At 41.5% G+C, this 14,715-nt stretch overlaps 1 protein-coding gene across 2 annotated transcripts in view; it reads right to left on the bottom strand.

Annotated features, from left to right (window-relative positions):
• SNCAIP (synuclein alpha interacting protein) overlaps nt 1-10,243 on the bottom strand; it is a 73,932-nt gene extending 63,689 nt beyond the window's left edge. For both annotated transcript variants that reach the window (XM_081230831.1, XM_081230830.1), the window contains exon 1: nt 10,165-10,243. In XM_081230831.1, the coding sequence (XP_081086957.1) occupies nt 10,165-10,224 (60 nt within the window). In that variant the 5' untranslated portion in view covers nt 10,225-10,243. The remainder of the gene's footprint in view (nt 1-10,164) is intronic.
• Nucleotides 10,244-14,715: the final 4,472 nt, after the last annotated feature.

Here is a 14,715-nt window from a genome sequence, read left to right as displayed (position 1 = left end):
CCTCTCCCACCCCCCATCCCCTTGGCAACCACCAGTCTGTTCCCTAGGTCCATGATTCTGTTTCTGTTTCATAGATAGGTTCATTTGTGTCACATTTTAGATGGATGCAACTAGAGGTTATCATGCTAAGTGAAGTAAATCAGAAAGAGAAAGACTCTTTTCTGCCCTTGATAAAGAAGCACCTTGCCTTGTGAAAGACAAGGCAAGGTGTTGCTCCCTTGGGCTGTGCTGTTGTTCCCTTGGGCTGTGCTGGCTCCCACAAATGCCTAATGGAAAGGATGATATCCTTGACTTGTACATATGCATGGCACACAATGACTTATTAACTATTCGACTGAAATACTAAGCTGTACACACATCTGATTAATCCCTGGGCATAATATTATAGACGGTCAAAGGAGTTCTTTCATATTTAGGTCGTAAGTGGCAATTTCTTCCACGCTTCCATACTTGCTCTAAAATTAATTAGCTTTCTAAAATGCAAATTTGACTAGGGTGCTTCTCTATTTCAGATCTTTCAGTGGCTCTGCACTGCCTGTAGGAGAAAGGCCACATGCCTTAGCATGGCACGTGCAGCCCTCCACGAGCTCAGACATCTCTCCCCATGGTCTTCTTCTTCTTTTTTTTTTGAATCTGCTGTTCTTCATCTATTTAAAAATCTTTATCCAAGTATAATGGATAAACTTTAAAGAAACTTCACATAGTTAAAGTGTACAGTTTAATGTGTCAGCATAGTATACACCTATAAAATTATCACAATCAATATAATGAACCTATCTATCAATTCCAACAATTTCCTTGTGCTTCCTTGTAACTCCTCTTCTCTACTTCTCCATGACATTTTTCCATCCTCAGGCTACTTTAGTAACCGTAAATTTCTTGTGGCTCCCCCACTGTATCTTCTCTGAGTCTCCCGGATGGAACTTATCTCAGCTTCCAAAGTGTGGTGTCCAGACCAGTGGCATTAACACCATCTAAGCACTTTGTTAGGAATTCATATTCTTGGGCTCCATCCAAGAAACTTTAAGGGCAGGGCCCAGCAATCTGTGTTTTCACAAACCGTTCAGGTGATTCTGATGCATAGCGAAGTTCAAGAACCACTGCTCTTTAATTCTTTATCTTGGGCATATGTCCATTAAAGAATCCATCATGTGACATTTCATCTATATGTTTACATAATTTCTTTCTCTGCTTCCTGAGGGTGTGGACAATATTTTATTTACCAAAGAAACTAGGTACTTGTTGAACTGAATGAAATGAATTCTCCTATGTAGCCCATGATTTGGGTGGCAATAAAAATACTAATAATGGTAGTACTTAATATTTATAAAGCACTCATCTTCTTAGAAAATTCCATAACTACCAGTCTAGCAATGTAATCACGTTATATTTAAAAGAATAAACAGTTCTCATATATTAACAGCATGAATGCTGGCTGATGCCTTAGCTTTTTGTATAAAGACAATGGATTTGGAGCCAGAAGCTCTGGATTTGAGTCCTACTTCTGACATTTATTAACTCTGTAGTTCTGGACAAATAAATCATTTCCTATCTTTGGGGCTCAGTTTCTTTATCTAGAAAACACAGATAATCATAAGAGATAATGCAAGTGAAGTCAATTTACAAGCTGTAAAACGATGTTAAATGTTCTGGTCTCTTCTCTCCAACTCATTTTTCATGTGTGTTCCTCATCTTCGTGCCTCTCATGATTTGCAGCTCAGTATATCAAGATGTGAGAACTGATGAGGCAGGAAGAGGTGAGCCAGGTTCGGACTGGAAAGGAAAAAAGGAAGGACAGCCAGCCTGTCTCAGCACCTTATTTGGCCTCTTTGGTCTTTCCTCATCCAAGAGAACCCACGGCCAAGAACAGACATTGAAACTTAGCTTCACAAACTACACAGAGTTGCTATGACGTAAGACAGTCCTACACGTCCCAGCTTACATCAATGTTGTCACTCTGCCATGCAAAATAGTTTGAACATGCGTGGGATTCATAATAACAGACTGTGATTTCTACATTGGGCTTTGGGGATCTCTGACCACCCTACATACTATTCGGGACTGAAAAGCTTTGGCCCTTGCTCCTGAAAAGTGCAGCCAGTTGGGTGAATAAGCAGGCATTACTCAAATGGTCATGAGCCACAGAAAATGAAAGAACTAAAATCCCAACACCTTTTCAAGCTAGAGACTTTTAAACAACTAAGGTCGCATTAAGTTTCCAAAAGAAACAATTAGGCCAGTCATCCGAACAGCTATACTAAAATTCATTGTTTCTCACGTAGCTTTCCAAAATTCAAGCAGGTCTCTCCACAGTCACACAATAAAATGACAGAAATGTGTACACGCAAAGCTGGTAGTGAAAGCAAAGACACACAGCTGAAGTGAGTTTTTCAGAGGTACAATACTCTCCTAAAATTGTGACCTCCTCTCCAATGGCCTGACCTCCCAATTCAGGAAGGGGTGTCCTGACTTCATGCCCTCCCTAACAGATCAGGCTCTGTTTTCCCTTCTCTGGGGATGTGGTACTCACAGGGCACGCCTTCATCACGCTAGCTCGCAGCTTGTGCTCAGATCTCCTCCTCTCCCATCTCAGACTCATGCTCTGCCATCGTCCCCTCTTCTTGTCTTCAGCTACTCTCTCAACTTCAGCTCTCTCCTCTGATCCCATAAAATTAAAGAAGCACCCCTGCCACCTGAAGACACGCTGCCTCCTCAGTTGGCCGTGGGTGGAGTTTCCTGCTCTTGGGTTCACAGCCATCTGTTTTGAAAGAACTGCCTTGGTTCTTGTCTCCACTTCCTCACCTCTGCATTCACTCTTCCAGCCACGACGACCCGCCATCTGTGCTATCACCACAGGCACTGCTCTTATTATGGCCACCACAGAGTTTTAACTGGAAAATCCAGTGGCACTTTTCAAACCCTTCTCTTTCTAATGACCTACCTCCCACTCTGGACCACTTCCTTTCTTAAATTCTTTAAATCATCCCTCCCCCTCTTTTTAATCTCCCTTAGTTTTCCTCCTGTATCTTTGAAAACTCCTTTCCAGTCTCTTTTGTAGAAGCCTCTTTTTCCTCCCACCTCATAGGACATACATCTGCACAGTTCCTTCCTTGGAACATCCTTCCCTTTCCACATTCCATGTTTCACAGGTGACCTTATGGACTCCCACAGTCTCAACTGCCACCTCTACATAGTACAGATATTGGTGATCTACATGTTCATATAAGTATCCCAGTCTGATTTAAATATATTTCTTTCCACCATTCAGGCTCTATTAAAGAAAATTATTATGAATAATCCTCTTTTCAAATGCATTTGATTTTTGCTCTTCTTCCTTGTTTTTATCCTATGTTCTAAGAGGTACTTAAAAAATTAATAATCATCAAATTTTTTTATGCTAAAACATTGCTTGTGGTTGGTATTTGGGAACATTCAGTAATTCGTTCTGACCATATTAAGAGTATGCCAGGAATGACTCTGTTGTAATGCTAATATGTGTAGTCAGGCAAAAGATTAAGATCCACATTGGTGAAGGTGATGAGAGCACAGTGTTGAATGATCCTCACCTGCTGTGAGAAGTGGTCATGGATGGGAAAAGATGGGGGTGAATGAGGGTGGCCACAGGTGACCAAGGGACTGGGCAGAAGTCATTTTCAACACAGTGGTTATATACATGGATTCCAGAGCTAAACTGCACGTTATAGCCTGGCTTCACCATTTTCTAGCTAATTAAACTTTGTTAGTCCATCTCTGTCTATCATCAGTTTCTTCATCTGTAGACAGGTACTCATGGTATCTACATCAGAATGTGGCTGTGAAGATTTTGAGCTAATAATGTAAAACACCAGGAATAGTGTCTGATGCATAGTATGTGTTCAATAAATGTTAGTTACTATTATCATTTAATTAAAAAGTATCAAAAATGAGCATTTAGAAATGAAGCCAAAATAATGGTAACTATTGAGGCAAAAATTACAAATTACAAAAGACTTAGAAAAGAAAGTTATCTCACAGTAAGGCAGATGGCTGGCTTTACATCTTGTTTGACCTCAATGATTGCCTGGTTTTAATTGTGAGCCAATAATTAATCACTACCAAAATATAAAGACTGACTGTCAAGAATGGAGTTTGATATTGTGATTAAATGTAACCTACTATTAAGTTAATCTGGCATTTCATAATATGCTCAATTGTTATCATAGGGTATTGTAAACTCTGTGAGAGCACAGAACAAGTCTGTGTCATTCACGCCAAGCCTAGAACCATGCCTGGTGCACTGTAAATGTTTATACAGGCCTGTTGAGTAGACTGACATAAAATCTAGTTGTCCATAAATGGTAAATAGTTTGCATAAATAACCTGCATAGTCAATCTAATAAATGCCATGACTATTGGGCAAGATGAGAACGTTCAGGGCTACCTGCAGAGTGAGATAACAGCAAATTTAAAAATCTGGCAGCTGCTCATTCTTCTTGGAAATCACTCTATGCATAAGGTTGCTCTCTACCACCTCAGGTAGAGATATCAGTCAGGTCCAAGATTCGGAGTCTGAGGACCTGGGTTCTAGACCTGGACTCTAACAGTAGTTATGGGACATGAATTTACAATTCATTTTGCCTGGATTAAATTATTCCTAATTCCTTTCCTGGCAGGTATTAAGAAAATGGTTCGAATATAATATTCAAACAAGTGTGAGGTTTTGGATAGTGGGGAGGCTGGAGAGGGGACCAATGAGAGGTAATTGAGACTTGAATACAAGATATTGCAAAAAGAATACTGAAAAATGTTGGGTCATTTTGAAAAGCTGATGAAACTAGATCCTACTGAGAAGCACTAAGAAAAGTTTAAATATAAGTAAGTTTAAAGTAAGCACGGTGATGGCTTGGAAGGGCAGGGCTGATTGACGGGGACAGCCAAGAAGGGATGGAGGCAATCAGAGGCCACCTAAACGTCTTGGTCACATTCTAGGAAGCAAAGAGGAAAGGATAATAGGATCTTAGACCGATCCCTTGCTAGAGAGGAGGGGCAAGCCAGGTTCTCTGCACCTTGAATATCTTTCTAGTCTTTTTCACACCTAAAACTGGAACAAAAGCTGTATTCTTTACCCTCCCTAACTCAGCGCCTAAGTACACGTGATAAGCCCTACACACCCTTTCTCAAGGTCTCCCACTGCTGTGAAGCAGCTCTTGGTCAGAATGTAATGAAATCTGGGAAGTGTTAGTGGAATGACTTGAGCAAAAGGTAGTGCACACAAAACAGAGGGGGTCAGGTATTTTAGTGCAAATGATGCCCAGTCTGTGGGATGGGAAAATGTAACTCACTGAGAGTGAGATTTATTTGCTGTAAGAATTTATTTTTCTACCAGTGATTTAAGCACCTTAGGAAAATGAATCCACATAAGTCTGTGCTATTACTCTGGGTTGCAAGGGCTTGGGTCAAAAGGGATAATAAAGTGGAAGGACACTTATTTATCTTGATCTCATTTGATTTGCACAAAACATAGGCTATGCAATTTCTAAAAATGTCAACTTTCACCAAAGCTGCAGTCATGGTGACATAGAAAGGCAACAAAATTTCCTGTGCTGAGGAATACAGCATTGCACTTAATTCTATTTATGTGTGTGTGCACATATGTGTGTGTGTCTATTTACCTGTACATGTTTATATGTACATGTAGGTATTTGTATACAGATGCGCATATACATATACATGTATTTGTATCTGTATATAAATATGTGTGTGTGTTTACATATATATAAATTTTCATATCTTCTCCATAAAATCCAGGATGCTAGGTAGAGATGGATTATTATCATTTTACAGATGGAAAAGTTGAGGAACAATAAAATTAAGAGACTTGCTTAAGTTCTCCTAGCTTGTTTTCATTTTATTTATTTACACTATATACCAACTCCCTTACTTCCAAAAAGCACTTTGCAATTGTTTCAGTGACAGTTGGGGATAGTGATGGGTGAGATGACTGGTCCAGAGATGATTCTACTCAACCAAGTTGATCAGAAGAGAAAGAGTAACACAGTCAAACAGTTCTGTATTGAAATCCTGGCCCGGCCACTTATCTACTTGTAACCTTGTGAAAGTCAGACTCTCTCTCTAAGCCTCATTTATTCATTGGCCAAACAGGGGATAAAAATAGGGCTTGCCTCGCAGACTTGATGTGAGGCTTAAACAGGACCAGTGTTTAAAGAGTTCAGTCGGTGCATGGCATGGCCAACATTTGATGGCTCACGAGTGGAGCGCTGCAGTGGATCTGTGGTTTGGCCTCTGCTTTATTCAGTCTTGTGTATAATCCTATTTTTGAGGACAGCAAATTGGTCTCTCTTCATAAAATAAATACATCATGGGGGACACTTCCCTGGTGGCACAGTGGTTAAGAATCCGCCTGCCAATGCAGGGGACACGGGTTCGAGCCTTGGTCCGGGAAGATCCCACATGCCGCAGAGCAATTAAGCCCATGCACCACTACTACTGAGCCTGTGCTCTAGACTCCGCGAGCCACAACTACTGAAGCCCGTGTGCCTAGAGCCCACGCTCCACAACGGAGAGTAGCCCCTGCTTGCTGCGAGAAAGCTTGTGGGCTTTCTCTAGTTAGTGCAGCAATGAAGATCCAACGCAGCCAAAAATAAATATAAATAAATAAATAAATTAGAAAAAATACATCATATCTACTAAGAACCCGATGGTAAAATAATATTCCAGAGCATTTCTCTTTTTTAAGACAGAGAGATCTGGCTTCCATAGGAATAAAGAAGGAAATCTGTAAACACATTTGCAGTGACAGAAAAGCCCAACATTGAACTCGTATGTTTATGTGTGTCGTCATCTCTCCTACACTGATCCTCAGTTATTGCACAATGTTCTGCCCTTTTAGATGGCAGGGTTACAAGAATGTATAGTTTAAACTCTGCATTTTGCAAAAGATGAGCATTATTTTTGAGTCTGGGAAACTTCAAAATAATTTGATTGCCTTCTGTGTTTTGTTTCATTAGGTAAAGGCAAAGAAACAGTTCTAGCTGTTTTTCTGTACCAATATACAGCTTGTGTTTAAATTAAAACAAGAGCCAGGCTCACAACCAGAGGGGAAAATCATGAAACAGAAACCCTGTAATATGTAAAAGGGCTATGGCTGGAGAGTAAGAGGAGAAGTTTTAAACTCGGGCATCTTTTTTGTAAACATCTTTTTCAAATGTATTGTGCATTTTCCTTCCCCCTCCTGCCACTACACCAGGAAAGAAGCTTCAGGGCTGTCAGAAAAGGAGGTTTACAGAATCCTAACAACACAGGCATGTTTATGGGAGACTACATTTCTTGTCATGCCAGTGAATTAGCAAACTGAACACATCATGGCGTGGTTTTCTTTTTTTTTCCCCCGTGTTAGCATCTGAATTGTCTCCGTTTAGCCCCTAAAGCAGTTGTAAATTTATTGTTCCTAGGTTACCTAAACAGGCTGAGACCTATCATTTCAATATTTTAGAGGTTATCCTTACTGCTTTTCCCATGAAGACATTATATAGAGCAATATGATTCTGACACATTTAAGGTGTTGAACCTGGATGAGATGGAATTATTATAAAATAATCTACCATGTTACAGAGGTTGCCAGGTAAAGTAGAGTTTCTTTAGTTTTAAGTGGATTAAAATAGACCAGGATTGCTCATCCTCAGTACTGCCCACATTTTAGGCCAGATAATTCTTCGCTGTAGGGGATTTTCTTGGGCATTGCAGGATGTTGAGATCCATCCGTGCTCTCTACCCACCAGATACCAGGAATACCTCCCCAGGTATGACAATGAAAAATGTCTCCAGGTATTGCTAAATGTTCCCCAGGGGCGATGGGTAAAGCCGACCCAAGTACTGGGGCTAAAAGTTGATATTCCTAAGACAGTGCTTCTAAGCAGGTGGGTGAGCCCGGACAAGTTATGTAACATCTCCACACCGCAGTTTCCTCATCTGTAAAAGGAAGATAATAATATTCCCTACTTCACGGATTGTTGGGAGGATTAAATAAGATAATGCCTATCCCCTGGGAAGTGCTCAATGTTAACCATTATCATTATTTTAACAATTCTAAGCAATTTCATTTTTTTTCCTTCTTGATTTCAGTTTAAATGCAGGTTAAAGATACAAACAATAGGAATCTATTTAAAGGGGGGAAGTTTGAGTGCAGTTACACAATTACAGATGGAGATCTTTACTTATGTTTGAGTGGTCAGGTTATAGAAGCTCAACTATTGCATAATTTTGAATCCCAATTTGCTAAACAGCTTCAGTTATTGTTTAACATATTTTATTATCTTGCAAGTGGAGATTCCTAATTCATCTAAATTAAGGGCTGCTGCCAGATGATTCTTCTGTAAATATAACTGCTCTATTGTGTTTTTTGAAAGTCTTGACGTGATGCCTGGTCTTTTCCCTGGAGTTCTTTCTTCACCATTGGTCATATAAATATTATTGTAGTATTCATTGAAATAATAACAAAAGCTACCATTTTTAAGAGCAACTTACTGTGTGCCAAGATAAGTGCTTTCCATATATTATTATTTCACTCAATCCTCAAAACAATCTTAAAAATGAGGTGGGTATCTCAGAGAGATGAAGTTACTGTGTTCCAGCCAGCAAAGGTCAGAACGAGGCTGGAGCCCGGACTGGTGCCTTCAAAGCCTATGCTCTTAAAATGCAACTTCATTATCAAGGCTCAGAGAGCTACCCTGAATTGATAATCATAACATATGCCCCTTTCTGAAACACATTCCACCCTATCCCCGCCTCTCACATCATCATTCACTTTTCTTGCTTTTCCCCAGCCAGCTCAAAATAGCTGGAGGGGAGTGGTTATAAAAGAACCATGCTATGATCCACATTTAAGTCAAGCACAGTGATTTAAAAAGGGAGGGAGGGAGGGAGAGAGAGGGAGAGAGAGAGCGAGAGAGAGCGAGAGAGCAAGGGAGAGAGAGAGAGAGAGAGAGAGAGAGAGAGACCACTCATTTCACATTAGTCTTAATGACACTTCACATTAGCCTTAATGAGGACTAGTAAAAGCTGTCTGGAAGCTGAAGGAGGGAAAGGCTGAATTCACAAATAGGGAAAGGTAGGAAGATTCATCCATTAAACAGGTGATTCTTCAAACGCATCCCAGGAATCCAATTCTTGCATAGAGTATGCATATTTTACTTCAAGGTAAGGAGTAAATTAGAAGAATAACACTGCTGTCAGAGGTGCCTTAAAGCTTATATTTTTGAGACAATTGCCAGTGGTGACCAAAAACTGAGAAATCAATGGAAAGTAAGGTCAGAAAGTGTACACTTGGAGGTCCTGGGGAGAAAAGTTACATAGCTAGTTCAGAAACAGCAACCTTCTCATCACAGTCTTGAGAGTCAGCGCAATTGGGCTAGGGTTTGAGAGGCGAGTAGGTTTGCTGGTTGGCCTTTGGCAGAAGAGATCACGTGGCCCAGGGTAAGTCACAAGCAGCTCTGAGCAAAGGGCAGGCAGACCAGCCACTCAGCTGCCAGGAGTTAGGCTGGAGGCAGCAGGAAGTCTGTGAGTGTTGTGGGAACTAAGAAGCTCATCAGCCCACAGCATTACAGTATTAAGCAGGGCCTCAGTGGTCAGCCCGTCCTGTCCTTTATCAACACGTGACTCTTCCTCAGTATTCCCAACAAGTGTTTTGAAAGCTCCAGTGACTGGAAGCTCTTATTGTTCATAAATTAATAACTTGGCCATCCTTCAGTCTGTGTCCTTGTGAATGCTACAGCATGCTGGCTGTGGCACAGCCAGTCACATAAAGGAGATGAACATCGATGGGGTTAATTTTGTACCTAAGTAAATTTATGAAGGTGTCTACCATATGCAGGCACTTTATAAATGTACTCAATGAATAATTTTGACAACAATGAAACAGATTAGGAAGGGGAAGCCCAGTGAGGTTAAATGTCTTTCTCACCCAAGCTCACACAAAATTAAGTGGGATTCACTCTTGGTCCAGGAGGCCCCCGAGCCACACTTTGTCTGCCACGGCAGGATTTTTGCTGTCAATTTCTAAACGTGGTTGGAAGAGTTTAGGATATACAGACTACAAACAGAGAAAGGAGCCCATACAGATGAAGGCAGAATCTCCTGAAAGCATTGCTTGCACGTAGCAGTACTTACAGAGATGTCATCACTGAAGTCAATTTCATCCAAATCAAGGTATTCAGGGGCTTCCATCATTCTTCTCTGCACATTTTGAGTAAGGTCAAATCCTTATAAAGTCCTGGACCCGACAGAAGCACAAAAGAAAAGCAAAACGGTTAGCTGTTTTATAACCAAAAATCACATTTATATTTAGACAAACAAAGTGAGAAAAGTCACTGGGTGCAAGGGCTGCCTTTGAGCACACTTCCTCCCTTTGAATGTCCCCAGCTTGGCTCTCCAGAAGCAGTAAGCACAGCTCCTCCAGGCTCCCTCGGAGGCTCCCTAGGGAGCAGCCATGGTCCTTCGCTGTATTGCATTTGTGCCTGTGTGTCTTTGCCAGAGCAGTAACTCAGGTCAGATTCTCCCCTTGTGATCAATATTAAGATCGACCCAGCCCACATCTACCACTACACCTTGGGTGAACGCAGGGGCTTCGAGGATGGGGAGCAAACCTTGAAATCTTAGGACAACCATATTCAAATGTTTATGTGGGCATATCTTTGGATCCTGGGCATGGAGTAATGAATACTGGATCTCCACGGTAATAACACAAGGACAAGGCAGATACTACCTTACCAACAATAATGGATATTTCAGAATTTGTAGTACAACCTCCAGTTCACCCCCTCAAAAAAAGGATCTAAGTAGAGATTTAAACCACAAAGTTATTGCATCGCCCCCTGCTTCTAACAGCTTTGCCTGCCGATGCCAGAGTGACCCGACACAGGCGCCAGAATGTCCTCAGTCAGCACTTGCCTTGGGGCTGCCTGTGGCAGTTCTTTAAATCTGTCAAGGAAGATATATCACCTCCCAGTTCATTTTCCCATCACTTATCCTCATCACCATTGGCAGTGGCAGTGGTACCTACAGATGTCAGGAACAGAAATATAGATCTCCTGGCAGTGCCTTGGGGTGCAGTTATCTTCTGCAGGGCAAACTCTCAGATATCGAAAAAGATTCCATTTCCCGTAACTTGTCTTTCTTATTATAAAAACTGTCTTATGTACTCAGACTTGAGTATCCGAAATAATTTATTTTTTTCTCTTTCGGATCTCTAATGAAGGGGTACCTTGCCAAAGAGGAAGGGGTACCTTGCCAAAGAGTAAGGAGTACATTCTTGGAAAGGGAAAATAAATCTAGGCTGATGAAAATGAGCTTATCGATATAAGATCAAGAATGTAAAAATACCTAGTTTTTAAAAGGAAACTAATTCTGAAGGCACTGATTTCTCATTTTGAGGTTTTTAAAAAATTTACAAAAATAGCATAATTGCAGCAAAGGGGGAAAACCACTCTCCGTTCCATACCTCAAATCCATGACTTGACTCAATTTTCAGTGCTTCCCTTCCCTTCCCACACGCATATACCATTTTTACATATTTTTAATTATAGTGGATACGGAGTTGATCTAAAAAAGAATTAGGATGCTACTACCATGTACAAATGTGATTATCCATTTAGAATAAATATTAAACGTTCTTCTGAAATCACAGTAAAGTTTAAAATAAAACCAATTTGTATTTGATACCTAAATTAAATTTTATTATTTATAGAAATATAAAAATCGGTTCTTAAACAAATTTCTTGGTGCAAAAATATATCACTTTTCCTCTAAGCCTCACAAAGCTTTTCAGAGAAAAACATGCACACTCATACTTGCAAATTACTCAAAATAACTTTCTCTTCCATTCTGGTGGATTCTGAGACAATCCAGACTCTGGATTTCAACTTGTCAACTAACAGACTTTCTTCCAATCCAATTTCTTTTCACTAAGTCTGTACTCTACAATGAACTGTTGATTTATAGACTGTTCCCAAGGCTTTGGTGAACATAAAGATGATTCTGGGTGTCAGGATGGGATACAGACAAGCGCAGTATCACCACAAACATGGAAACACGAGATGAAGTAGAAAAACATGAGTCAAAGCTGGGGACCAAGCGGATCTCTAAATATATGGAAATACACAACTAAATACAAAATGCAAATGGACATATCTTAACTAAGCATATTAACAAGTAATCGTTGAGTCCCTGTTTGAGGTGTGTTTAACAACATGAAGAGCAATTTCCCTTTGAGCATAGACATTCTAATGGAACATATCCAGTGGATAATATAAATCATGACACCAAGGCACAGAATCTTTATATTTGGACTTGGAGGTTGGTAGTGAGATTGTTTATTCTACAGAACAGCATAAGAGTTACAGCAGTGCCAGCCCATTATAGGAAGGTCATATTTATCTCAGTGGGTTGGATGGTCCAGCCTCAGACTAAGTGGTCCAAGGCATACAGGATTCTCCTTTACTTCCCAATGGACTCCCATATGTGGCCATCTCCTTTAACATGCCTTATTCTACCTACAACACAATTCCGTTTGTCTAGTTTCAATGCTTCTTTCTTTCAAGGTGCCACTTCGAAAGTATTTCATCCTCGTTTATAAGGTACAGAAATCCCTGTGGTTCACCAATCCTGGCCACATTCCCAACATCAATTGCTTCTTTGCACTGGAGGGTGAGTCCATGGTTGTCCCAAGGATCATTATATTGCCTCTTCCTTCCCCATCTGCCCTTCCACTGAGCACATAACACCCTCGAGCACTCCCTTCTGAGGAATTGGGATGTGACTGGAGGGGATGAGGTCAGGTTTAGAGCAGCTGCTGCAAATAATCCAACATGATAAGGAAACTGAGCTGGGCTGTGGGTGCTTTTCTCATTGTGCTCTTCAGGCACTGCCTCACCCCACACACCCAGTGGGAGCCAGCGAGTGGGACCCAGCGAGCCCCCGTTTCTGACTGACACACAGGCACCGATGGAATGAACAGCTACAGAGGGCACAGACCAGAGGCCCAGGGGCCAAGTCTGGTCCACAGATGTGATGCATTTGGCCCTAGCAGTGTTTCCAAAAAATTGACTCTGTTGCCAACTTGTAGACCTTTGGTGCTTTCACATAAGATTCTAGATTTCTGGCTTCACTTAAAAAAATATCTGGAGCTCTGGGAGCACAGGTCTGCATTCCCCATGATAACAGTTGGCTATAGCTGAGCTGCAGCTGCCCTGTCTATGGGGCGTGTGCTCCCCAGCTCCCCCCCACTCCCACCCCCCATCGGCTCTCCTCATCCACACATCCTGCCTGGCTCTGGGGGCATTTGAGTCTTTGACCCTTCAAAGGAATCCAGTATTAAACATGAAGTGCCATCCTCCTCCCTTTCCTTATTGGTGTCTTCTGCCAAACGCTATTTCCTTCATTTGTATTCTAATGTTGAATTTGTGTTCTACAATTGTTTTAAATTCTCATACCACACCAGCAGTAAAACGAAATTTCTTATCAATAAACTACCAGCATGTTACAATTTGTGCTTTTCCACAACCTCCATTTTATCTCAGTATTAGAAAAAGAAAACGTTCACAAACATAATAAAATGCTACGAGGCGGGGATTACATTTCTTTCACTTTACAACCTGAGGAAGAAGAGGTCCTTGCCTTGTTGTCATTGGCACTGTGCAGTTGCACGGTGTCACTTCACTATTGTGACGGGGGGAGGGTGGAAGCTGTGCCAATGACAAGCCCAGAAAAAGACTGAGACCATCCTCCACGTGGCCAGCCCGGCAGCTTGGATGTGAGAAGGCCAACCCTGCTCAAGGCCGATAAGAGTGGGTTGACACCTCAGTGGAAAATATTTTTCAGCCTCCCCAGAAAGGGCAGTCCAGCTTAAAAGCCTTTACATGAGGTTTTTACTGCTACACATCATTGTTGCCCTGGACCCCTCTGGGACCTCAGAGCCCAGTCATTTATAAATTTGTACTGCATCCTCATCCCACCAGCCCTGTGCCTGCAAGCTGCAGTCACTGGTCCCACCCAGGTTCTCTGAGGACTTTCTCCCGTATTGCCACACCTCTCCCCTCAGCACACCTCTTTACAAGAGCTGTCCACCTCAGGTACTGTTGACTGGTTGAAATCATTCCATTTCAAGCTCAATTGGGCTTTTAATTTCTCTTCATTGACATTGGCAAGTTTTAATTTGTTATGCACTGAAGTACGTATGTCATGCGTTTAAGCTGTTCTTAAGTGCAGGGAGAGGTGAAAGTAGAGATTGGGCAGCGGGTGGGAAAGCAGAGAAAGGGAAAGGAAACATTTTCCAATGGCTTAGCTCTACTACTTTGGGTAGGAAAAATGTATAGGGAGGGAAAGAATACAAATATTAGAATGTGAGGACACAGGGCTAGGTGGCTAGGACCCAAATGCCATGTAGAAGCTATTGATGACACATCACACCCCTTCTCCCCAAGGCACTGGGAGAAACTTTACTCAAACTCCAAATTGAGGTCAGCTAGAGCAGGAAAAGACCAAAGACGTAACGAGCGTCAACTGTGCATAATGCCTGTAGGATTTTTCCTACTCTCACAGAGTTTTGATAAATTGCCAAGAACAGAAGTCCCTCTAGTGCCTATTAAAATGTACAGTAGAGGCTCTGGCCCTAATAGGTCTATCAACACCATGTCACCTTCTCATGGGTGACCTCAGTGATGG

This window comes from Mesoplodon bidens, assembly GCF_964165515.1.
Source record: "Mesoplodon bidens genome assembly, chromosome: 4".
NCBI classification, from domain to species: Eukaryota; Metazoa; Chordata; class Mammalia; order Artiodactyla; family Ziphiidae; genus Mesoplodon; species Mesoplodon bidens.
The sequence above is the reverse complement of the archived record's forward strand: the minus strand, read 5'-3'. Positions and strand labels throughout refer to the sequence as shown.